Here is a 26,214-nt window from a genome sequence, read left to right as displayed (position 1 = left end):
AACTATAAATAAAGATTACCAGTAGATAGCAATATGGATTACAATGGAATAAGCCATTGTATTCACTAAGTCTACTTCTATAGGCTCAAAAAGAGGTACAATAAATGTAAGTACAGCAGTCAAGGAAGCAAAAATACCAGGAGAGCCAAATTCCTTTGAAATTTAACAAAAATAACAAACGTTCCGCAGGTCACATACAGATGGAGACAGAAACAAAAGATTAGGACAGCTGTGGTTGACCTAGTCCACGGCTTTTTACCTGAAAGCTGGGGGCTTTTATTCCCCAAGGAACTGCTTCGACTAGATTTGCTGCCTTTGCTTTTAGTGGGTCGTCGTCTTCTCCCTGAAAGGGGAGCAGCTGGGGGGATAATAACAGCAGGGGGCACCTTGCCCAGTTTGGTATACAAAGATTCAATTTCATGCTTCTGGCGACTCTGCAGGTCCTGAATCTCTTTAAGATGTCTATGAAAGATAACCAAACATAATTCAAAATACGATAATCCTCTTCATTCAAACAAGAATTAACAGCATATTCCTAAACCTGCTTTCAAGTATGTACTAGTTACTAATGAACCTTTTCCCTAAATGTACTACCATAAGATTCTAGTTTGTCAACTCACCTTGCTGGCCTGCATTACTCAAGCCATATTACAAGCTCCTAGCCAACAACAAATGGTTGATAATGTTTTAGGAGGAAAACATTTCCTGACTTTTGAGGCCATGCACACAATAGCTGAATTTGCTACTCTGATCCAATTTGCCAAACAAAACCTGCCAACATAATCATACATCCAAGTGCCATTACCAGATTCATTTAGTGAACTAATAAAGAGCAGTTAACAGTGATAAAATGCTATTAATACAAATAATAATACAATAACAATACAATAACAATAACACAGTAATAATATATTAACAACGAAGAAGTTCCAGAACTAGAAATGCTATGGGTCTGTATTGTGTAAGTACAAGAGAAGCTGCCTGTGCCTCTGAGTCAGAGGTTGGGAATTGTGTGTGTGTGTGTGTGTGTGTGTGTGTGTGTGGTGGGATGCAGAGGTGTGGGGTAGGGCTTCTGTGGCACTGTCTCTTTAAAAGAAATGAGACATTAGCATATTGTGGCAAAAATATTATTAATCTTGGCTCTAGGATCTAGGACTTAAAACCTTATCTGACATTCTTTCACAAGAAAAAATATACTTACTTATCTCGTAGTCGTCGCAGCTCTAACTTTAAGTCTTCATCTTCGATATCTGACTCATTGTCACTACTCATGTAAGAGGAGTTAAATGAATTACTAAGGCTTTGACTTAGATTCTGGATAGGAAGGCTCTTTGAGCTCAGTTGATGAGGGGAGTGTGGACTACCTGAACCATCATCCACATCCCTACTTAAAAAGGCGGCCTCCAGGTCAGAAGATGGCCCATTTAGATGTGAAGGCTCTGACAGTTCAGGCTTTTCTTTCTTTGGTATCACAGCAGGAAGAACAGCTTGTTCCAAATCCATAAAAGGAGAAGATGCCACTGGTCCTTCTTTCTTTGTGTCAGTGATCTTGTCCTCAGTTTTCGATACAGAGAAACGACCCACTTTGTTTGCTGTGGTTGTCACCTGAAAACGTCCAACCTTGGTAGGCTGCCCAGTGTCTGACTTTGCCTCTGAGGCAGTAGTTTTGTGGGCACTCTCTGGCACATCTGAAGAGATACCAGGGATGGTTATCCCATTTGGCTCTGGTTTCACCAAGGTACTCTCTGGACTACTACTCGACAACACCGAGGACTCTGAAGTGCTGGATTCAAAATGAACAGACTTTGCATCTTCTGACTTACTTTTACCCTCTTTCTGGGTATCATCTGCTGCAACTGAAACCTGATGAAAAAAAGAACAAAGATTAAAAACTGAAGTTCTCAATATCCAATTTCTATCACAGACAATTTAAAAAAGGAAAAACAAAGTCACTTTATTTCCCTGTCAACGAGTAGGCTGATTATCTCTTTACATAGTGCCTCCATCTTTGACTATGAAGAAAAATTGAATACCATCACGGAGAACACATGTGTACAGAGAAGCAGATTCTGTGTGGCCACGCTTACAAAGTAAATAATTTACTTTCATATTCGATGTCATACACAGAATTCAGATTTATGTCTTAGTCAACATATAAATAACAAAAGGTCAGGGCTAGGCATAGTGGCTCACGCCTGTAATCCCAACACTTTGGGAGGCTGAGGCAGGCGGATCACTTGAGGTCAGGAGTTTCAGATCAGCCTGGCCAACGTGGTGAAACCCTGTCTCTACTAAAAATACAAAAATTAGCCAGGCGTGGTAGCGTGTGCCTGTAATCCCAGTTACTTGGGAGGCTGAGGCAGGAGAATCACTTAAACCCGGGAGGCGGAGGCTGCAGTGGCCTGGGTGACAGAGTGAGACGCCATCTCAAAAAAGAAAATAAATAAATAAATAAATAAATAAAATGAACAAGATGTAGAATTTTTAGGGTTGCCTGTGAATAAGAAAAACTACAAGGTAAATGTTAAATGCCTGTTAATCCTCAAGAATCAACACAACTAACTGGTGACTAAAAAAGAGGAACCAGAACCTTGCTCTGGTTTGTCCATGTATTTACAGATACAAACTCAGCCCACCTACAAACGCTCAGGACCTGTTTACAAATGAGAAAAATATCACTTACTCTTCCCAGCCAGAAAATGCTCACATGTTGGACAGTTAGTAAAATAAAGTGATATGGTATCATGAGTTTTAATTTAAAGAATTAATCTTATGACAGTTATTTTAAATGTGGAAAACATTTTTATACACAAAGATGTTTGCTGTTACTTAACTTATTATGTTGGAAAAACTAGAGATGATGATGGAGACTGGTTAGGTAAACCAATTACTGAATGGGGAAAAAAGCTGTAACATTTGGAACAGGAGAAATGGTACTCAATTTTAAATACACACTTGTACAGAAAACAAGGAGTGGAAGGAAATACACCCCAAAAAGTAATCTTGGGAGGTGGGCGGATAAATAGTACGATTATCTACCGTGTTTTTACTGTTCTAAGTAATCTATATTTTCTTCAGTATATATTACTTTTATTAGGAAAATGCTAAAAAGAGCTATAAAGTACTATGTAATAGAAATCACTAGACTGGCAATTACATCCCAAATTATGTCCCAAATAGGTAGGCAGTAATTTTATTACATAGACAACTCCTCCAAAGGAAGGAATCAAGGCAACGCAAAGTGACTGTCTTACCTGAAATCGTCCCATCTTAAAAACACCAGCTCCTGAACTAGTTGCTAGGACAGGGCCTTTTTCTGTGACTTGAGAAACTGAAACACATACATGGATGAGGAAAATATAAGTGTCTCTTTCCAGTTAACTTATTTTCCCTTTGGCTAGAAATACAGCAAAACCAAACTACACAGGAGGAAAGCTGTTAGAGGCAAAGAGAACTTCCTTATCTCCTCCCTCCATGAGGCTTTGTCCAACAGGGGAAAATAGTTATTGTTTGCTCTACTACTAGATACCAACTATAACATTAATATATACTATAAAAACAAAGGTTAACAGGCATTAAAAACTCACTACTCATTCTTTAATTCAGAGATATACGTGAAATGAAGGATGAGATGTTACTGAAGACGTTAAGGACCCATCTTTATTTTATTTTATTGAGATGGAGTTTCGCTCTGTTGCCCAGGCTGGAGTAGAGTGGTGCGATCTCAGCTCACTGCAACCTCCACCTACTGGGTTCAAGTGATCCTCCTGCCTCCGCCTCCCGAGTAGCTGGGATTACAGGTGTGCGCCACCACACCCGGCTGATTTTTGTATTTTTAGTAGAGATGGAGGTTCACCGTGTTGCCCAGGCTGCTCTCGAACTCCTGATCTCAGGTAATATGCCTGCCTCAGCCTCCCAAAGTGCTGGGATTACAGGTGTGACTCACCATGTCCAGCCAAGACCCATTTTTAAATGAAAACCAGCTAATTTTATTTTCTCAATGTAACACAGGCAACTTCTAGAATAGGACAGTACAGGTCTCAGAATTATTATTATTATTATTACTATTATTATTATATTATTATTTGAGACGGAGTCTTGCTCTGTCGCCCAGGCTGGAGTGCAGTGGTGCGATCTCGGCTCACTGTAGGCTGCACCTCCTGGGTTCATGCCATTCTCCTGCCTCAGCCTCCCAGTAGCTGGGACTACAGGTGCCTGCCACCACGCCTGGCTAATTTTTTTGTATTTTTAGTAGAGATGGGGTTTCACCGTGTTAGCCAGGATGGTCTCGATCTCCTGACCTCATGATCTGCGCACCTCAGCCTCCCAAAGTGCTGGGATTACAGGCGTGAGCCACTGCACCTGGCCCTCAGAATTATTGATAAGTAGTTTTGGGCAATTTTAAAATCTTTCCGGGGAACAATGCTTTGAGTTTCTTTCTAGAGATATATTTATTTTATACAGCTAGTAGAATATTGAGCAATTTTGATGTTTTCATGTAATTCTATATCTTTGAGATCATTCCATATCAATGCCTCATTCTTTTTAATGATTGCATACTATCATACCCTATGTATATACCATATATATATTTCACATTTAATCAGGCTTCTACTGATGGGCATTTAAATTATTCAGAATTTCTTTTCTTTTTTCCCTGAGGCAGGGTCTCACCCTGTCCCCCAGGCTAGAGTACAGTGACGCCATCACAGCTCATTAGTCTCGACCTCCCAGGCTCAGGTGATCTTTCCTCCTCAGCCTTCTGGGAAGCTAGAACAACAGGTGCATTGCACCACATCCAGCTAATTTTAAAAATTTCTTGCAGAGATGGGGGTCTCACTATGCTGCCCAAGCTGGTCTCAAAATCCTAAGCTCAAGCAATCCACCTGCTTTGGCCTCCCAAAGTGCTGGGATTACAGGCGTGAGGCACTATGCCCGGCCCAGAATTTCTTGCTATTTTAAAAATAAATATTTTCTTATAGATCTGTACAATAAATACCGTAAAGAAAGTGCTGAATTATTTCCATTTAAGACTGCAGTAGACATCACTATTATAAATTGATCCCCACAGAGGCTGCACCAAGTCACTGGTGGCTATTAAACCCCTGAATTTACCAATGAGAGGTGGGAACTGCTATCAGCTGTAGCCTTACTTTGTATTTCTATCATTACGGACGTTAAATACTTTCATGTCTAAGTTTCCTTTTCTGTATCTTCTGATTGTTTTTTGGTTCATGTTGAATTTTAGGAACTTTATATTAGCAAAACGAGTTATTTTTGTGATATGACTACACATACCCCTCCCCCTCCCACAAATATATACATTTCCCCAGGTTTTCATTTATCTTTGCAATCAATGGCACTTTTCTTCCATGAAGAAAATTTTATATCTATTACTACTTGCTTTTGGATTCGACATTGAACTTAACACCTCTATTAAACTTATCTGAGAACTCCAAACTGATCCATGGACCAAATTCAGCCTACTGCCTGCTTTTGTAGATAAATTTTATTGAAACACAAACTTATTTATTTATGTATTGTCCACTGCTACTTTTGAGATCTGAGTAAGCTGCAAGAGATTATATGGTCTAGAAAGCCTAAAATTTGTACTATCTCGCCCTTTGCAGAAAAAAAGTTTGTTAACCCTGTTCTAGACAGTTGAAAAAAATCCCCGTATGATTTCATATAATACTATTTTAAGATACAATATTTCATCATTGGTCCACTTGGACTTTACTTATGTCTAGGCTAGTGGATCCACCTTTGCTTTTTTCAAGATGGCTTTCGAGTTGTTCTAAACCACTTATAAAAATATCCCATCTTTCAGCCAGGCGCGGTGGCTCACGCCTATAATCCCAGCACTTTGGGAGGCCAAGGCGGGCAGATCACCTGAGGCTGGTGACCAGCCTGACCAACATGGAGAAACCCTGTCTCTACTAAAAATACAAAATTAACTAGGTGTGGTGATGCATGCCTGTAATCCCAGATACTTGGGAGGCTGAGGCAGGAAAATCGCTTGAACATGGGAGGTGGAGATTGCAGTGAGCTGTGATCATGCCATTGGACTCCAGCCTGGGCAACAAGAGCGAAAATCCAACTCAAAAAAAAAAAAAAGAAAAGAAAAATTCCATCTTTCAATGATTTGAAAAGCTACCTTTTTCATATTCTACATTCTCTTTTTATTGGTAGCAAACTTTTAATTTATTATTTTCATTGTATATATTTGAGAATCTACATTATCATTTCTAGACTGTTCTAATGATTTGCAAATGACTTCTTTTAAAATGAGAGCCAACTGAGAATATAAAATGAAAATATTTAAATTGACTAACTGAAATCTTACATTTGTATTTCCATACAAATATATGTCCAGACTATTCAAGCTTCTATCCCTATATATCCAGTGTCACAAAAGCTAAGAGGTTATCAGTAAATTAACTTTTCTAAATACAGTATGCTTTAATTTCCTAATCTCTAATAGCAAGGATCTGGCCTAGCTAATAATGAAGGGCCTTATCATTACCTCCTATATAACCTTCCCTCTGCCAAATAACAACAGAATAGATTTATTAATTTGTTAATCTTTCAAGCTTCAGATATTACTACCAATGCTCCTCAGTTATCAAATACATGGAAATGTGTCTTTGAAAGAGTAAACCTCCTGAATCAACTGCAGGTAGGACTGGAATTAGTAATATAAAAGGAAGAAGGATGTTTCTCACCATCCTTCTGAGGCTGTGCTCCTGCTTCTGTAACTGCTGTTGGAGCCACCATGGACACAGGCTGCAAAACACACACAGACAGACACCACAAATCTTTAGCTTCAGTCACTCAGACTTTGGCCTCGTTGCCTTTCCTATGGTCTTTGTAAAAGGGCAGAAAGAAAGTATATGTGATGAAACACTTAGGTCTGAGAACATTTTCTTTTCTTTCCTTTTTCTTTTAAAGTCTAAAAGTCTGATGTAAAGAAAGGCAGCTGTCAGGGCCGGGTATGGTGGCTCACACCTGTAATCCCAGCATTTCGGGAGGTCAAGGTGGGCAGATCATTTGAGGTCAGGAGTTTGAGACCAGCCTGGCCAATATGGAGAAATCTCGTCTCTAATAAAAATACAAAAATTAGCTGGGTGTGGTGGTGGGCACCCTGTAATCCCAGCTACACGGGAGGCTAAGGTAGAAGAATCACTTGAACCTGGGAGGCGGTGGTTGCAGTGAGCTGAGATCGTGCTACTGCACTACAGCCTGGGCAACAGTGCAAAACTGTCTCAAAAAAAAAAAGGCACATTTTAAAAGAAGGAATTTCTACTCTTAATTCTTGATTGCCTTCTTCATTTTCTCATAGGATGCTTAAGGGTATAACTTGGATAGTCACAGAAAAACAGTTTCAATCAAAACATTATTATTATTATTATTTTTGAGATGGCGTCTCTGTTGCCCAGGCTGGAGTGCAGTGGTGCAATCTCGGCTCACTGCAAGTTCGCCTCCTGGGTTTTACGCTATTCTCCTGCCGCAGCCTCCTGAGTAGCTGGGACTACAGGTGTGCACCACCACATCCGGCTACTTTTTTGTATTTTTAGTAGAGATGGGGTTTCACCGTGTTAGCTAGGATGGTCTCGATCTCCTGACCTCATGATCCGCCCCTGCCTCGGCCTCCCAAAGTGCTGGGATTACAGGCGTGAGCCACTGTGCCTGGCCCAAAACATTATTTTAATCTGACAAAATTTAGCCTCCTCTAAAAAATACAAAATCCATAGAATTGATCTGTGGCACAATCTAACCAGACGTACAACCAGAAAAGCACCTTTCAAATACAATCTTTTCCACAGTGATACTCCTGAGTCAGCATTAATCTTTCATTAACCAGTCTCATTTCTTTTGGCTAGAATAAGCAGGGACTCTGAATACATGTTAAACGTATTCATAATGGTTTAGGTTACAGTTTGTGTCCCAGGCATAGAATATATTAAGGTTATGAGGAGATTTTATCAAGATTTTCAAAACTTACACCAACTGCAGAAGTCACTGTGATAATCTCTGGACTAAGTGTTCTTCTCAATTGAGCATCAAGATCCTCTAGAGGTTGCTGGGCCTGAATGAAAACAATCAGAGTAAATACACTTCCTTGGCACCTCCAGAGTCACGATATAGAGCCAATTTAGATAGGACACACTGTTTTACGCTTCATATTGGCACAACATAACATGTGTCTTTACAGAACATATAAAACTATACTCAAATTTAGTATACTGCTTTGATTATTTTGCCAATTTCTCAAGATTGTATGTCAGACTCTTAAGGCTTAGAGTAGTTCAGTTTGCAGTTTAAGAGAAGTCTTATTACATTCTATGTTTGATGTTACTCAAAATGGTAGAAAGAGTTGTTTATTTGTGCGATCTTTAAAATATATTGTGAAAAATGTACAAAGATCTACTGGTAGAGTCACTGTATCTCATATTCCCTCTTTTCCTTCTCAGTTTTATATATCTTTCTGGGAAGTTGCCCCTATGAATAAAAGATGGCATCAACGTATTCTGTCACTATCACAGGGTATTATTCTCTTCTTCAGGTCTTACACGTATACTTCTTCCCTACAGATGGTGGCAAGGAGATCTGGGTATTCCATCCTGTTAACCATTCCATCCACCCCAAGCACACAGCTTCCTTCTACCCTTCCACAGTCTAATCCTCCATCCTTGTCTTGGCTTCTATCAATCTGTTCTTGCACAGCCTTCACTGATGCCTCTCCCTGTATCTAGGACCCTTCCACATTCTCGCTTGCTATTTCTCATCACACTTTATGCTCCCTTAGAAATGTGAATACATGTTTTTAAATGAGAAAATAAGTTTAAAACTAAACTCCTGATTTATGGACTTTCACAACACACTTTCCCCCAAATCTGGTGGCTGACGGAGCGCATTCTCTGTTGCAGTTTTCACTTTATTGTGGCAAGTTCCTTAAATGGTGTTCCCCTGTATACTGGGACCAAAGAAATAGGGATAAATTCCAACTCAGCCTCTCAAGTAAGCAGTTTACCACGTTTTTCTTATTTCTTACATATGATTCAAAAATAAGTTCCTAATTTAGTTTAAAAGTTTACTGGCTTGTCTCATGTCAGAAGCTTTTTCCTGGTCACAACAGGTTCACAATTAGTACTTCTCTTATGGAAATTCAACTAAATGTGTTGGTGGTAGGCTGGGGTGAGAAAGGGAAATAATAAATATTACACGTAATTCTGTCCACCACTGCACTCAGTGAGCAGAACTGACTGTGAGATGGGAACCTCAAGTTCATGTGGCTGGTCTCCGTTCCTCCATGAGTAATCTCATGTTAGCACCTCAGTGAGCTGGGTGGCTTTTATTTTAAAAGATATAGCATACACAGTTTTCATGAACTATCACTCCTATACCTACCTATATGTAAGCTGATTACTTCATTAGGTGGCTAGTGAAAGAAATGATAAACACTCAAGAAAAAACTGGTTGCTCTGGACTCACAGAAAAAGTTTATCAGTTGCCACTGCGCTTCTTCTTTCTAAGGCACTCTCAAAGTTAATTTTGATTATATAGGCAATTTTGCTATTCTACAGAAGTATGAATGACAAAGGGAGCAATATGGGTCTGGCAAAATGTTGGCTTTGCTGTTTTCTTCCTTCGTAAGATACAAAAAAATATTAGTATCAAGTGTTTTCAGATAACCGGAAACATGACAAACAGAAGAGCTATGAAGCTTCTTACTTTAAGTAGGACCTGGGTCATTGGTTATAACGTTTTAAAAGAAAGGTGTTACTAAATCAAAGCCAAATAGATAAAAGCCAAGACCACAATGGATAACTTCAGCAAGCTTTGTCAAAGAAAGTAGGGCGCAGGAACAAATTGGTCAAGTCCTGAGGCACCTGGGTTAGAGAAGGTCCTGGAAAAGGTGGCAGCTGCTCGCTGGGTAGAGCACCTGCTGGAAGTTCAGTACCCACTGGCAGCACCTACAGACAACAAAGGGAAATTCAAGTCCATGAGACACTAAATATAAAGACTGCACACTGAAGAGCAAATCAACTGATTTGAATGCACAAATATAAGAATAAAAAGTATCTAGTTAAGACATGTTTATCACCAAGGTTACACTCTGGTATCTGTCTTAAAAAAAAGGTGTGACGACCAGTGATATTCTTATAGGGGTTACTACAATATACCTATAAAATGAATAGTAAAATACAGTAAAAAGTCGTTCCCTCGGGAGAACAGAACAAAGGCTGTATGTACATAAGTGGCAGTATCCAGATATTCTTGAGCTACTTATTTGGTACAGTATGTATCAGGCTTTTGCCATGCAAAACAAGATTTTCCAAGAAAAGAAAACAGTAGCTGGTTAAGAAATAACCAACAGGCAGGCCTGATAACAAAAGGCATCAGAAATCTAATACTATTATCAAGAATTTCTATTTTATCTGAGTGAAGATTCTGCATTATCCTACTATAAAAAGAACCTCACATCAATGGCAATGCAGAAAGAGGATGAAGCATACAATACAGTAAATATAACACAGCCTTGTTATTTGGAGAAGGTGGCAGAACAAGAGGAAATCCACCACAGCATAATTAGATAATAAATTCCAGTTACTTCAGTCCTAGGATTAGATTATTTCTTCCTCCTCTGTATCTATTTCCTTACTAACTTCCAATTTTTTATAACCCCCAAATTGTACAACTATGGAATCTACAATGAAGCCAAAAATTTGCTTCATTCTCACTGAAACAAAGATTATGAACTGCTGTTATGTGCATACATTTTGCTGACAGATGCGTTTAGCTCCCTTTTGGGATACAGACTTCTTCAGTTTGTACCAATTCAGATGAAATACTTGTATTTCACCCGATAATTATACATTCATGGAAAACTGTGCAGCATAATTAACCCCCAAATCCTGCCACACTTGAAATAAAATCTTATATTCATTGTAGATATACCCTCAAACTGCTGTCAATTTGTTTAATAAATACTATAAGCCAGGTAACTTTATAACTATGTTTCTAACTTGCAAGGCTGAATTGAAAAATGTACTTAATAGGGAGAAAAAAAAAACTGATCATATTTATCTAATTATTTTATCCCAATAATTTTACCGGAGGCTTAGTTAAAGGTGGCTTTGAGGGAGCAGTTCCAGGTTTCACTCCTGATGTAGCAGTGCTGACTGGGGTAGAAACTTGCCCAGGTGTGGCCACTGGTGTAACTGGCAAAGCAACTGTTCCTAGTGGCAAACTGGTTGGTGGTAAGCAAGTACTTGTGGTAGAAGTCAGGAGTTTGCTCGGTGCAACAGCAGTAGTTGGGATGCCTGGTGTGACAGTGCTCTCTATGACTAGTGAGGTCTCCAGTGAGACAGGGGCATGCTGAGCTCCAGATGAGCTGTGTTCACTGAAGAGAGACCGCAGCTTTTCTTCTAGAGTCTTTATGTCATCGATCCCAGGAGCTTTGGGTTGTGTATCAGAATCTATTTCAGGACAATGAGTATGGGGCTGGTTGGGAAGCAAAGCTGGTTGAGGCTGACTATGAATTAGTGTCTGCTGTACAGCAGGCACATTGGCAACAGGCTGCACCAAGGGTGGGATACTAGGTACTTGGGGTAATAAAGGTGTAGAAGTAGGTCCTGCTGCTTGGGGAAGAACAGGAGTAGAAGCTATCACTGATGGAATGACCAAAGGATGCAGCCCACCAGGCTGAGAAACAGAACTAGACACTCCTGCTCCAGGAGAGGAAGAGGAAGATGGTGCAGAAAGGGACAAAGCCAATCCAGTTGTAATGCTATGAGATGTCTTATCTAGTGAGTGTGCACTAACTACAACGGTCTCAGCTAAAGTAGGAGCAGAAGTACTGCTGCTAAGCTGAATGGACAGCTGTGAAGCTGTGCTTGGGAGTGAAGTGGTGGCAGAAACTGATGTTAATGTGATTCCCACAGTAGTGCTGCCTGCTGCCTGCGGAGACATGACGGCTGGAGGCTTAGGACCTGGGGTCACAGTGCTGCCCCCTGCAGAAGCTGAAGTTGCTGAAACTGTTACTGAAGGATACGGTGCTGTACTAGAAACAATGTTCTCTGATGTGGATGTGGGGACTTGAAGTGATGGGGAAGTAGTAGATATTGAGACAACTGCAGGTATTGTGATACTTGAAACTACACTGGAAAGTACTGGTGATTCAGACACAGGTGGTATGTGGAGACCACCTGAAGTTACCACACCCGTGCTGGTGGCAACTCCAGCAATCCCCTCTTCAGTGGGCACCGTAACCTCAGACTGAATTACTGATGTGGAAATGTCATTAGGAGGGCTGCTTGTTGCAGGGACTGGTCCTGTGGCTGCTGCTGTGGCTGGGACTCCAGCAATGCTACTTAAGAAAGGAGGTACTACTGGAAATGTTGGTGCTGTATGACTAAAGTGTGGAGGTGCTGTACTGGGTCCTTCTGTCATTTGGGCATGTCTAAGTTCAGAAAAGGCCTGCTGTAGACTGAGGGATGATGCAGAGTGAGACAAGTTCATTCCAGGGCTCTGAGATGTAGAGGCAGCAACTGCAAAGGAATACACAAAAATAAGAATCAGCCCATTTGAAAAGGATGGATTCAAAAGATTGTCCACTAGCCTAGGTCAGCTCCTATAAATATCTGTTTTTGATAAAAAATAAGGAGTAATCTTAAAACACAGACAATAGTACTAAGTGCAGAAATAAACACATACTACAGTATCTATTATACAGGCTATATCTAGGTATGGCCGTGCTTCTTGGCTTTTTCTGTAATCCTCTCTATCCTACACCTATTTCCCTCTCTCATATGTTTATCTGTTGGTTATAACTTCAGTTTTCTATTCTTTTTTATTATCTGTGTCATCATAAATTACTGCTTTATGATTAAGCTTTCAACAAAGCAGAGGCACTGTAGAATTTACATAACAATGTGGCAGAATCAATCCCTTACCTGTATCTGTTATTTCACTGGTGAAAAGTTTTGATTCTCGTAATCGACTTTCTGGCACAGGACTCACTATAAACCTTCTTCCAGCAGAATGAACAACTTGAGTTAAAGAACTGGTAGGAATGCCTGGTCAAAAACCAACAAACAAACGCAACTTATTATTATAAGTATTGTTAGACTTCATTATTGGCACACACAATTGCTTTTTTTTTTTGACACACAGTCTCACTCTGTCACCCAGGCTGGAGTGCAGTGACGCGATCTCAGCTCACTGCAACCTCCGCCTCCTGGGTTCAAGCGATTCTCAGGCCTCAGCCTCCCGAGTAGCTGGGACTACAGATGCCCACCACCATTCCCAGCTAATGGCTTCTTAAGTCAAAGGTAAAAACAAGGAAAGAAAATAAATTCACCTATTTGCTGTGGCATGGAGGACACAGGAATTGGTTGTTTGAACTCTCCTTCCAATTTCTACAACAAACAAAAGTGATTAAATACATTCTCAAACGCAATCTCAATGACTAGGCAAAGCAAACTGCCACATGCGAAGAGAACATAAAAGTTTGTTGTTGGTCATGGGTGTCAGGTGATATCACTGGACATTTTGCACAGCAAATTTGGAACTATGAAAGTATTTTAAATCAACAAAGTTTCTATGGGAGTGGTGAACCTACCTGAGAACCTGAAAAGCCATAGTCATCCTTTCCCTGTAGACTCTCCAATCCCTGGTCACCCTCTGGTTCCACACTGACATCCTCACTGAGCATTTCATCAGCTTTTTCAATAATTTCTCGTACTTGATCCACAAATGACTCTCTCTCTATTGCTAGAATAAAGTCATTGTTCACCTGTAAAAGAAATGTGATGTCAGTCTAATTAGTGTCATTTCTTAAACTTTATGTCATTCAACTATCACTTTTATGACTTCTGTCCTATCTGCATACTTACATATATTTTTATTTATTTTGTACTCAAGTTAGCTCTTATCTTTGTAAGAACTTCAATATCTAGTTAGACATAGCCTAGACAAAAACATCACTAAATCACAGGTTGGGTGTGCTAGTTTTACTCACATTGAAGTAAATGCATAACTTTAAATAAACATGGATTACAAAATATGGCATATTTGCCTAGAGCAATGGCTATTAAGATCAAGTACTAAGGAAAAACTTAGAACTCCAAATGCAGACATACCATAATTGTTGCTATCTCCTCAGGGTTGTCACCATCTAGGTCAAATTTGAATGTAACCATTTTCCTATTATGAGTCTCTAATTGACATTCTACCACTCGGTCTCCTTTATTTGAAACCTAAAAAGAAAAAAGGTACATCATCTCCAAAGACCATATTCAGCTTTATTACTGAATTTCAGAAAAGCAATGCAGATTAGCATTTGACTTTATGTCTAAGGAAGCATAGTGTCATCACTGCTCCTTGGAGCAATAGTACTTTGTCTCTTAAACTGGTAGCAAGAAAATCTGAGAAGACATTAGCCTTTGAGCTACTTACTAAAACTCTCTATTCTTTTTCTAAAAGGTAAGTAGTGCTTTATCACAGAAATATGGATGTAAGAATATCATTTGGCTAATTATAAGATCCTATACATTCATCAATTCATCTCAGCCTTAAGAAATATTTAAATGATATTAACTGCTGGCCCTATCATAGCTTTATGAACCACATTTTCATTTTTCTAAAAATGTGATATTTAAGTCAAAGAGACTGTAGGCATTAAGTGAGAAGAGTACTATATAAATTATCTGGCTGGGTCCCTGTAATCCCAGTGGTTGGGGAGGCCGAGGCGGGTGAGTCACTTGAGGTCAGGAGTTCGAAACCAGCCTGACCAATACAGTGAAACCCTGTCTCTACTAAAAATACAAAAACTAGCCATGCGTGGTGGCATCTGTCTGTAGTCCCAGCTACTTGGGAGACTGAGGCAGAAGAATCGCCTGAACCCGGGAGGCAGAGATTGCAGTGAGCCGAGATCATGCCACTACACTCTAGCCTGGATGACAGAGCAAGACTGTCTAAAAACACAAAAAAAGAAATTATCTATCACACATAGATAGTTATCTTTATTTCATGAAGTGAGTGGTTTGGATTTGATGACTTCTAAAATCTTTTTCAGTGTCACATTCCTTTAACGACATGAGACCCACAAATCAGGAATACTTACATTTAAAATTCTTAATTTTGGGCGTGAAGTTTTTTCATGTCGAGAACGACTCCTTACAGATTTTCGGTAATGCCGTTTTGTAGTTCTTCCCTCATGTCTTCCACTGGAAGATGGGACGTTCTCATTGCCATCACTCATACCTGAAGCAACATCTGAATGTGCACTTTGAAATTTAAAAAGAAAATAAAAGTGCAGTTTATAATATGAGATTTAAAGGTCTGACAGTTTGGTGTTTCATATCATCTTATCTACCAGTCGAGGAAGGAGAATTCTAGTTTTACATACCTGTCTATAGAGGAAGCCAAAGTGGCCGGCTGGGTAGGTTGTGGCTGTGCTACTGGAACTGGCTCTGGAGGAGCAACCTGAGAGACTCCCTGAGTACTCTGTGAATCGAAAAGATAATTCAAATCTTGGTAGTAATATATTTATCAATCCCTATCCCCAATAATCTACTTATTTTTTTCCTTATCCCTCCCCATTAAGTCCTAGAAGCACTAAATTTACTAGTAAATTCTCAATATTTAGCGTCTAGAGATAATGGACTTTAAATTCCAAAGGAAGTTTCTAAAGCTAGTCTCTGGTATAGACTGCATAGTATGAGGTCAGCCAACATATCTGCTAGGCAGTGTGAACCTACAACTCGCCATGCAGCCAGCATCTTACCAGAAGTGTGCAATAGGGCAGGCAGAGCAAAGTACAAAGATGAATTCAGATCTTTCTCCTAGCAGGGCAAAAATGATTGCTGAGAGAGCACAGGAGGATAAGATACTCCTATGACTGCCCATGAAAACAGTTTGTGAAAGGACAAGAATAATGGCTAAAGTGCTAGCTAGAGAAGTGAAGTGCTAATAGGGTTAATCCTCTCCAAGGCACACTCACTTCCCAACAGAACAGCCAGTGGAAACAAGGACCCCACATTGGCATTTCATTCTGCTGTAAGAAAAAGTCATGCAGAAGTTAGTTTGATGTAGTCTCCAAATCAGTTCTAAACCAGAGGAGCCTGTTTCTTTCTCCTTTATCATTTTTATCCATTTATGTATGTTTTATATATAAGCATGCAGTAATTCTATTTACCTCCAAAACTGCTTGCTGGGAGGATGTAGTGGGGGCTTGTGCTAAACTCACTCCTGGCTGGGACACTTGAACCTGTCCTCCTACACCACCCATAGGAACTAAAAGATTTGATTCCACGTAAGGCTGCACCACCGTGGGAAAGTACCCAGGTGTAGCCAGTACTTCTGTCGGCATGGGAGGGGATAGGACTGTAGAATGGATGCAAACAGAAGCCACGTTGGAAGAGGGAGCAATATTTGAATCTCCTGGGTACTGTGGTGGCAGTCGAGGTGGGAAACCCTGTGACAGAAATGAGGAAGGTGAGTTAGAGCAGGTTGGGGGTCATTAAATTAGCAAAACAGCAAGACATGCAAAAAAAAAAAAAAAAAAGCACACAGCAAAGAAGAACAGTGGCCAATCTCTTTCTAATAATCTAAAGGGCATATAAAGACCACATTCTTGAAATGAAGTAGTAGACTGGTTCCAACAGAAGAAACAGGACTCTACAATAACGCTTTTATTGTTGGTTGTCTTCACCCACAGATGATTTGAGGAGGAGGAACACAATTTCTTCCTAGCCAATCTTAAATGGAAGAATGCAAAAATTCTTCCACATAACAGTCATATCATGAAATGCTAATTTTCCCAATGTAAACTCTGAAGCTCTTTGTTGATACCATGTTGGCTATTCTATTTATTCTACCCATGTATGTAAAAGTTGTCAGGTGTCCTATTAACCACATCTAGCATTCAATCAGCTTACACTGAATACTGAGAGAACCATTTTTCTCTGAAGAAGTGTCTTGAGAAAAATGGATCAGGAATCACTGAACATCAGTACCCAATCCTTTCTCAGAATTTTACTGTTTTGCTTCTCTAGTTGACATGTTATTGCTAGTTATTCTGACACTCAACTATTAGATTTCCATGTTCTTGCTGATCTATTAGGATCAAACTCTGTGGTGCCCTCTTTTGCTAGCTAACACAATACCTGGTACAGAACATCTCCAGAGGAAAGCGGAACCTCAGCAGCTTGTCCAAGGTTAGCTGGTACTCCCATGGACTGAACTGCTGGTTGTAGGAGCTGTGGGTGAACCTGACTTGGCAGCTGAGTCACAGGCTGCAGAAGGGTTGGAAGCTGACTAGGAACCACAGTTGATACACCCGGGATCGCAGCTGTTGTAGCAGATGAAGCCAACGTGAGCAGAGGCTGAGTAATGCCAGCTGCTATCGTGATGGGAAGGGATGAGAAACCTGTCTGAGCCGTAGACACATGAGGAGCTGATATGGGAATTTGAGAGACAGGGTACTGAGGGAGCAAGGAAGTAGGGAGCGGCTGTCCCACTGGAAGGAAATGAGCACCAGAGTGGACTGGAACAGCCGAGGGTTGTGTTGCAACTGGGATCTGAGGTTCGCCTTGGATAGTTGGTACTGGCTGGGAAACTGGAAGCTGGGAAGGTAAAGAAAAATAAAACAGACAGGCTTTAAAAAAAACAAAAACAAAACAAAACAAAACAAAAAAAGCAAGGCTGCCAAAAGCAAGATTTACGTATTAGCCAAAAAGAAGGAAAACACAAAACAAAACAAAACAAAAAAACACCAAACCAACAAAACCCTGCATACATTAGTGTTAAGTTAATATGCCACATAAGAATATGGAAAGGAGAGCAGGAGAGAAAGAGGCTAAATAGACTATGACTGTTCTATACCTTTTGTCATAGAAATACTTGCTAATGCTTCAGCATTTGGCAATAAAAGAGGACCCTTCCACAGACAAGGGGTTTGCTTTATTTTTTAAACAGCTTTATTGGAATATATTTTATATACCATAATGCTATCACTAAAGTTATGACTGCTATTACAGTAATGAAATTCAAATGAATTCCTTCCCAGTGGAATTAAGATTTCATTCATATTATTTCTAAAATTCTTAAGTCTAACATGACTCAATAAAAATTGGTGTAATTCACATTATCTCACTCATTCTAGGATGCAATCAATCATCCCTCTCCACTACCTGATCATTTTAACATGTGAGAAATTGGGATCTATCTTATAACTGATGATGTGGTACATAAAATATGATACATTTTAAAGTTGATAGCATCTCAGATGTGATGAAATATTAGGGTAACAATACACTGTGCACATACATGCACAATAGTACTCAAAAATAAAGTTGAAAAAAGGTCATTTAGAAGAGCATACCTTCTACAGGGTACTTTTCAAGTGATTAGGAGGACTACTTAAGAAAAAAAAGTTCCACATAGTAAACAGTGCAGAAATCTACATGAAAATAAAGCACAGTTGGAAACCTAGAATATCAGACACAGCTGACACAATTCTAGGGAATGTTATAGGTTCAGTTACCGAAGCACCTTTATTTAACCCGTTATTTCTAGTACCTGTTAAATCGATTTTGGCCTGGTAAGACTAAAAGTGAAACTTTGGATTGTCAATGTTGTCAGTGATGTACCCACTTACATTAAACAATGCATACGCACAAATGAGGTGATTTTCACTTCATTTTTGCAACGAGATTAACCTACTTCAAGGGTCTATCCACATGAAAGGACAAGTTACATGGAGACCCCTTTTAGCATCCTTTCAGAAATTAAGAGTTTACCTGATTAAAAAAAAAAAAGTTTACCTGTTTTCCAGCTGATACTTGAGGCAAGACTTGTGGAGCTTGAGGTTGACTCACTGGCTGTGCAGTAGTGGCCTCACTGGAGGTTGATGTCTGTGAAAGTGAATACTGCACTGGCTGTTGAGGAGGGGCTGTCTGCTGTATTCCCTGCTGCTAAGAATAAAATACCATGATTCAGTTTTATTTCAAATCAGTAACAGCATGTTTCTAAGGAAGCATGTTTACCTAAAGCCTTCAGTGTCTGTAAATAATGATTTTAGTAATCAAGACATGCACAAACCCAAATTCATCAATTTCCATTATATATTTGTTTTCCCTCTGATGTTCTTTGTGGTGTTGCCACCAGGAACAATTAACCAATCTTTTAATACCCGAGTTACCATTGGCTCTTCACGCAGTATCTCCCTCACCCCAACAACAGGTCTTTACAAAGACATTTAGATAACATATCCAGACAGTTCGTTTCCCCATCCCATCCCTGCCATTCCCTTTTTCCCTATCTCTTGGCATCAGCTCTCACTTTGGCACCTATATCAGATAAATCCAGTAGCTTCCTTTAATCTTTTCTCCTCACCCTATTTTATCAACTGTATAATTAATATGCTTGAATAATAGTTTTGATTATAGCTACAAAATAGTGAGGGAAGCACTGGATTTGGAATAACAGACATTTTCAAATTTTAGCTTTAATATTTACTAGCTGTTAATGCCTTAGATTGCTTATTTTATTATAAAAATGAAGTTTCTCTTTTTGAAACAAAGACATTATCATTTAACTCAAAGTGAGGCAAAGGGAATGACACCTGGGAATCTACTATGTACTAGGCACTCAGGTATAATTTAATGCATGGCACATAATTTTACACCTAATTTAATGCACAGCACATAACTATACTCAAATACTAAATTTTGTAATAAATCAAGCAAACAAAACCAAACAAAACAGGACTGTGACCCCTAGAGTACTGCCCCTTCTGCCTAACAATAAAAACTTGAGGCAGGGCGCGGTAACTCATGCCCGTAATTCCAGCACTTTGGGAGGCCGAGGCGGGAGATCACCTGAGGTCTGGAGATCGAGACCAGCCTGGCCAACATGGAGAAAACTCCATCTCTACTAAAATTGCAAAAAATTAGCTGGGCCTGGTGGCACATGCCTATAATCCCAGCTACTCAGGAGGCTGAGGCAGGAGAATCGCTTGAACCAGGGAGGTGGCAGTTGCAGTGAGCCGAGATTGTGCCACTGCACTCCAGCCTGTGCAACAACAGTGAAACTGTCTCCACAAAAAAAAAAAAAAAGAAAGAAAGAAAATTTGAAGTTTACGGCTGACTTTCAAGATCCTCTAATACCTAATTTAAGTTTTTCCTTAATACAACATCTACTTGTAATAAAAATTTTAACTAGTATATCATATTACAAAGTTAATGAAAATACTCCTAATCCTGTTCTCAAGAGGAAACCACTATTAGTGGTTTGGTGAATAACCTTCATGGATTTTTTTCTATGCCTAAGTGGCCATTTTCACACAGTTTTTGTTAAAATAAATAAAAACATGCCTTTCCTATACATAGTGTTCTATAGCATACTACTTTCATTTAATTTCTAAATGGGATCAATCTCCTAATGATAAACACTTTGGTTGTTTCATTTTTGCTACTTAAAATAATGCTGCAACCAACAGCCTTTTACGAATATGCTGGTATATCCATACAACTAATTGGTTACTGTTGGCATAAAGATACGCTATTTATTTGTACATTTATTATGTATCTTGCCACTGTGATAAGCATCTTAGATTTTGTTAGGTGATAATCTGCAAATAATATTTTTGCTCTTCTTATATTTCTATCAATTAAAATCACCAAAAGAATGTTAAAATATAATGGCAACAGCAGTCATATTTGGCTTATTCCTATTTAAGTATTTGTGATAATGTATTCTTTTTTTTTTTTTTTTTGAGACGGAGTCTCGCTCCGTCGCCCAGGGTGGAGTGCAGCGGTGCGATCTTGGCTCACTGCAAGCTCCGCCTCCCAGGTTCATGCCATTCTCCCGCCTCAGCCTCCTGAGTAGCTAGGACTACAGGCGCCTGCTACGACGCCTGGCTAATTTTTTTTATTTTTAGTAGAGACGGGGTTTCATCATGTTAGCCAGGATGGTTTCGATCTCCTGACCTCGTGATCTGCCCTCCTCGGCCTCCCAAATTTCTGGGATTACAGGCGTGAGCTACCGCACCCGGCCTCTGATAATGTATTCTTATTTTAACTATTAAAAAAGCAGAAATGGCTGCTGAATTATATGAAATTTATTTTCTGCAAACTAAGATCCACCACATGTAGCCAATTCTAAAGGTGCTCTGAATATAAGACACATTTGTTAATTCCCACCTGAGAAAAAGGAACTAAAAAACCAGAAAACCTTTTTTATTTGCCAACTGGAATATATTTAAACTTTAAGGAATGTGAATGAGATATCTATAATTATCTAACTTATTAATTTATACACCTAAATAAGATTGCACACTAAATACACTAATTCAGAAATATTGCTCCCTCTCCACCAAACTCCTCACAGGTAAAGACACCAGCATCTTCACCGTCACAGAAGCTAAGTTATGAACACTCCTGCAGTTTGCTGGCATAACATAACACATTCCCTCTGAGCTGTGTCTTCAGGTAAAATGTGCAGCGAAAGGCACCTACTTACATAACATTAAAATAACCAGATGTTTTTTTTTTTTGCATTTCTCTTACAGGTTTTTATTCATGTAACCCTTATACTGACATCTTAAAGAGATCTTTAAACCAGTTGTTTAAAATCACATACAGTCCTCAGAACAGCAAAGTCATATTGCTGAAGAACAAGGACTAAATTTATGTTTATGGCTTAAAAACAATTGTCTGATGTTCTCAATAAACATTTCTAACTACATGAGCTAAAGTCTTTGCAGGCACATTTGTTCTCACCTGTTTCATTTGATTTCATTAACCTTTTTGGGTTTGTTGTCGTTCAAAGTAAAGGACAGTGAAAACCCTGTAATATGAGAGTGCGATAAAGGTTTGAATACATGGTGATTCCCCTCTTTTCTAAAGGATAAATTTGAGAAAGAATCTCCATGTTATCTTTGGGCATATGGTAATCACATACTCCCAGTCCCCAATACATCCTCCTTAATTCAAAATTATGCTCATATCAAAATTTAGACTCTACCAACTCTTTCCTGAACTTATACTTTCACATATCTATGCTCTAGTTCAACCAAACTAAAGGCACATTTGTTTTTGTCCCCTATTTTTCTATCTTTGGGCCTTTCACCTTGCTCACAGTATAATTTTTGTATCTTCTGGCCTTGAATATTCTTTATTTCTACATCTGAGTCTAACTTATAATCAAAGTCCATTTCAAATGCCTCCTTTTTCCTAAAGTCTTCCTCATATTCCCTTTCCTGCTTGGGAGAGATGTTAATTTCTTCCCTTTTTTTGGACATAATTAGGTAGTAGTCAAATTAGTACACACAAAGTAGTGAGCTGTGGAATTAGATTATTTGGATTTAAATTCTGTTTTTATCTCTTATAAGCTGTAAGTTTGGGTAAACTACTCACCTTCTCCAGATCTCAGCTTTCCCATCAGTAAAATGGAAATAATTATAGCATCTATACTTGCAGGGTTCTTAAAAAGATTAAATGAGAATGTAGGTACAATGTGCAAAGCACTTTAATATTAGCTATTATCCTTATTTGTTTTGTAGAAATTTACCTATATATTTACTATATTATTTAGACTCTTTCAAAGTAGTCGTATCTGGTCCATCTCTGCAGACCTTCAGTATCCGAACTCAATTAGGAAAAAAAGCTGAAAGGACTATCAAAAATGATCAGTTTTATGGACAAGCTATTTCTTTGCTTAAGATAACTGAGAGGTATCTGTGACAGTAACCCTTGTATTAACATCTTAAAGAGATCTCTAGACCAGTTATTTACAATGGCTAATGGTTAATGTTATGTCTTAGAGCATTTGGGAAGAAGTGGCACCTCTGGATATGCCAGAAGTACATGTTGATCTGCTGTGCACAGTCCCACTGACTAATAATCAGCACTTCAGCCAGGCAGGGGTGGTCTAGCTTAACAGTTAAGCATCATGCTTTGCCCAAGCTTGCCTCATGAAACCAGTTCAAACAGACTTTAGTAGGGTAAGTAGTTCACAACTTCGGTGTTTTTTTTTTTTTTTTTTTTTTTTGAGATGGGTCATGCTCTGTTGCCCAGGCTGGAGTGCAGTGGCACTATCATAGTTCACTGTAGCCTTGAACTCCTGGGCTCAAGTGATCCTCCTGCCTCAGCCTTCCAAGTAGCTGGCATTGTGTCTGAGAAAGTTCACAACTTTGTTTGTGTCATAAAGTTTTTCAGCAGGAGGCAGCTATTTTTGGTACCTTGTTAAGATCTAGCGTATCACTATACGAGACCCTATAAAAACACACAAAAGATCGAGACCATCCTGGCTAACACGGTGAAACCCAGTCTCTACTAAAAATACAAAAAACTAGCCGGGCGAGGTGGCGGGCGCCTGTAGTCCCAGCTACTCGGGAGGCTGAGGCAGGAGAATGGCGTGAACCCGGGAGGCAGAGCTTGCAGTGAGCTGAGATCCGGCCACTGCACTCCAGCCTGGGCAACAGAGCGAGACTCTGTCTCAAAAATAAAAATAAAAAATAAAATAAATAAAAAAAAATTTAAAATTAAAAAACAATGTTCCTGAAGTAATTGTTCTTAAGCTTTCATTAGATACTTCTTAGTGTAAAATCTGACACATTATTCTACAGATTAGAAATAGTTAAAAAGAAGTGCAGGATTAGTAGAGGCAAGCACAATGAAGGTAATGACAAATCACTGCTGCAAGCAGTGGAAAAAAAAAAAAAGGAATGACATTCTTTGTACCGTAAATTATGTGTAGAATCCAGGCTGGGTGAGGTGGCGCATGCCTGTAATCCCAGCACTTTGGAAAGCCGAGGCAGGTGGATCACCTGAGGTCAGGAGTATGAGACCAACCTGGCTAGCATGGTGAAGCCCTGTCTCTACTAAAAATACAAAAATTAGCTGAGCGTGGTGGTAGGCACCTGCAGTCCCAGCTACGTGAGAAGCTGAGGTGGGAGGATTGCTTGGACCTGGGAGGCAGTGGTTGCAGTGAGCCAAGATTGCCACCACTGCACTCCAGCCTGGGTGACAGAGTGAGACTCTGTCTCAAAAAAAAAAAAAAGTGTAGAATCTTCTTTTAAAAAAAGACAATCATATAAGTAATAATGTATGTCTACTAAATTGTTCAAAAGCACATTAAAGAAAAAAAGAGATTTTTTCTGAAACACATTTTCTGTGTTTCACAGAAACAGAAAATGTGTTTCAGAAAAAATCTCTTTTGTTTCTTTGTTATTGAACACAAGACATGGTGTGCCTCTTAATTTTCCTTTCAAAAACTTAGCAGGCCACTTATATCACGAATCACAAATGTTAAAATAGTGTTCTGGCCACTGCTAATCCATAAAATGTTGCAATGCATTGTTCTCACCTGCTGAGGATGTTGTATGGGTTGGGAAGATGAAACCCCTGTTAAGCTACTTGAGGATGGCTGACCCTGGCTCTGCCCCTGTGCCTGAAGGAAAGAAGTGAACACAACAAATTAGAGAAGGCTTAAAGTAAATGTATAGAGGTCAGGCTTTTGCAATGAATATTTAATCTCCTCAGAGTTTGCTTGATCAAAGTGAAACATTAACCTGATCATGTATGGGAGAGGCCTCTGGGTCATCTTTTGTAAGAAAAATTTAGAGAAGGATCATACCACACAACATGTTCTGATCCCAACCCATGCAAAACCCACTGATAGTGAAAACCTAAGCTGTCAATGCTGCTCAGGCTGTAATTTTAGCTGGCTAGAATGGTCAGATTCATAATAAAATTTGTTATTAGAAATACAATAATCAGGAACAAAGTGTTAATACTATCAATCTGAAATTTATCTGAAAAATTAAAGAAAGGTATTTGGTAATGCTAATTTGGTAACACTTCTTATAGTGCCACAATGACTTTTATCAAAAGTATCAAAAAATCTGTTATCATCATCAACTGCTAAGTACCTAGGACGATCATTGCTATCCAGGAGCAATTGTGCCACCCCCAGGGGGGCACTTGGCAATATGTGGAGATATTTCTGGTTGTCACAAGTGAGGGAGATGGCTGCTACTAGTATTTAGGAGGTATAAACCAAGGATGTTGCTAAATATCCTACAATACATAGAACAGTCCACCACAACAAAGAATTATTCAACCTCAGATGTCAACAGCGTTGAGTCTGAGAAACCCCAACTAGAGCGTTCTGATCACTGAGAAGTCCAAATTAAAACAAATGAGAAAGTGAGAAATGAATGCAGGACTATATATAGGTACGTTAAAGAAATGAAAAGGCTACCACTTTTGTCATTCCATTTCAGTTTAGAAGCGGTTCCTTAAAGCTTACATGGATATAATAATATCACATTCCACTGCAGCTTAACTATTTTAAGTATTGATTCCTTCTGTAGTATGTGTATACATTAACCACCTGGTATTTTTTACTTTGGAAAGTCTAAAGGATAATTACTGGCAATACATTAATATTTATAATAGGGGCTGCAACTTGAATACTGATGTGAATATACTGCATGCCCATATATAGTTTTCAAGCTTCTGGATCTTTTTGTGTCTTAGTGTAACTCTAAATAATTGATAATTTGTGCAATTTTGGGAGTTGTTTATGCTCCCGATGAGGGAAGAACATAGGAAGAAAGTAGGAAGAACAACACACAGTACTTTTTAAAAGAGTAGAATATGTAGCGTATCCAAATGTCTTCAATATATAACTGCATAGTCTTCTACGTAGATCTTACAAGATGTACACATTTGATAAAATATACCAAATGAATATATGAAACAGTAAACACCGATTGTACTTTTGAATTCTATTACGTTCATTACACTGTCTTTATATACTAAGTGTGTATATGCTCATACACATAAAGAACTAAAATTAAATTTGTTGAGGAAAATACAAGCCCTGAGATGTCTACTGTTCCTTAGTTTGTAACATTCACAAAATCCTTTTTTTTTTTGAGACGGAGTCTTGCTCTGTCGCCCAGGCTGGAATGCAGTGGCCGGATCTCAGTTCACTGCAAGCTCCACCTCCCGGGTTCACGCCATTCTCCTGCCTCAGCCTCCCGAGTAGCTGGGACTACAGGCGCCCGCCACCTCGCCCGGCTAATTTTTTTTATTTTTTTAGTAGAGACGGGGTTTCACCGTGTTAGCCAGGATGGTCTTGATCTCCTGACCTCATGATCCGCCTGTCTCGGCCTCCCAAAGTGCTGGGATTACA

General features: G+C 39.2%; 1 protein-coding gene across 1 annotated transcript in view; it reads right to left on the bottom strand.

The window, feature by feature from the left end:
• The window catches only part of WNK1 (WNK lysine deficient protein kinase 1), a 58,832-nt gene that overhangs the window by 13,508 nt on the left and 19,110 nt on the right, over positions 1-26,214 (bottom strand). The window contains exons 6-22 of the mRNA XM_011931012.1: positions 24,379-24,462; positions 18,834-18,983; positions 17,175-17,633; positions 16,205-16,483; positions 15,416-15,513; positions 15,131-15,293; positions 14,148-14,264; positions 13,628-13,801; positions 13,367-13,424; positions 12,960-13,082; positions 11,119-12,554; positions 9,894-9,977; positions 8,006-8,089; positions 6,726-6,786; positions 3,255-3,331; positions 1,202-1,863; positions 260-462 (exon numbers count right to left, since the gene is read on the bottom strand). Of these exons, the coding sequence (XP_011786402.1) occupies positions 260-462; positions 1,202-1,863; positions 3,255-3,331; positions 6,726-6,786; positions 8,006-8,089; positions 9,894-9,977; positions 11,119-12,554; positions 12,960-13,082; positions 13,367-13,424; positions 13,628-13,801; positions 14,148-14,264; positions 15,131-15,293; positions 15,416-15,513; positions 16,205-16,483; positions 17,175-17,633; positions 18,834-18,983; positions 24,379-24,462 (4,312 nt within the window). The remainder of the gene's footprint in view (positions 1-259; positions 463-1,201; positions 1,864-3,254; positions 3,332-6,725; positions 6,787-8,005; positions 8,090-9,893; positions 9,978-11,118; positions 12,555-12,959; positions 13,083-13,366; positions 13,425-13,627; positions 13,802-14,147; positions 14,265-15,130; positions 15,294-15,415; positions 15,514-16,204; positions 16,484-17,174; positions 17,634-18,833; positions 18,984-24,378; positions 24,463-26,214) is intronic.

This window comes from Colobus angolensis, unplaced genomic scaffold, assembly GCF_000951035.1.
Source record: "Colobus angolensis palliatus isolate OR3802 unplaced genomic scaffold, Cang.pa_1.0 Scaffold89, whole genome shotgun sequence".
NCBI classification, from domain to species: domain Eukaryota; kingdom Metazoa; phylum Chordata; class Mammalia; order Primates; family Cercopithecidae; genus Colobus; species Colobus angolensis.
The sequence above is the reverse complement of the archived record's forward strand: the minus strand, read 5'-3'. Positions and strand labels throughout refer to the sequence as shown.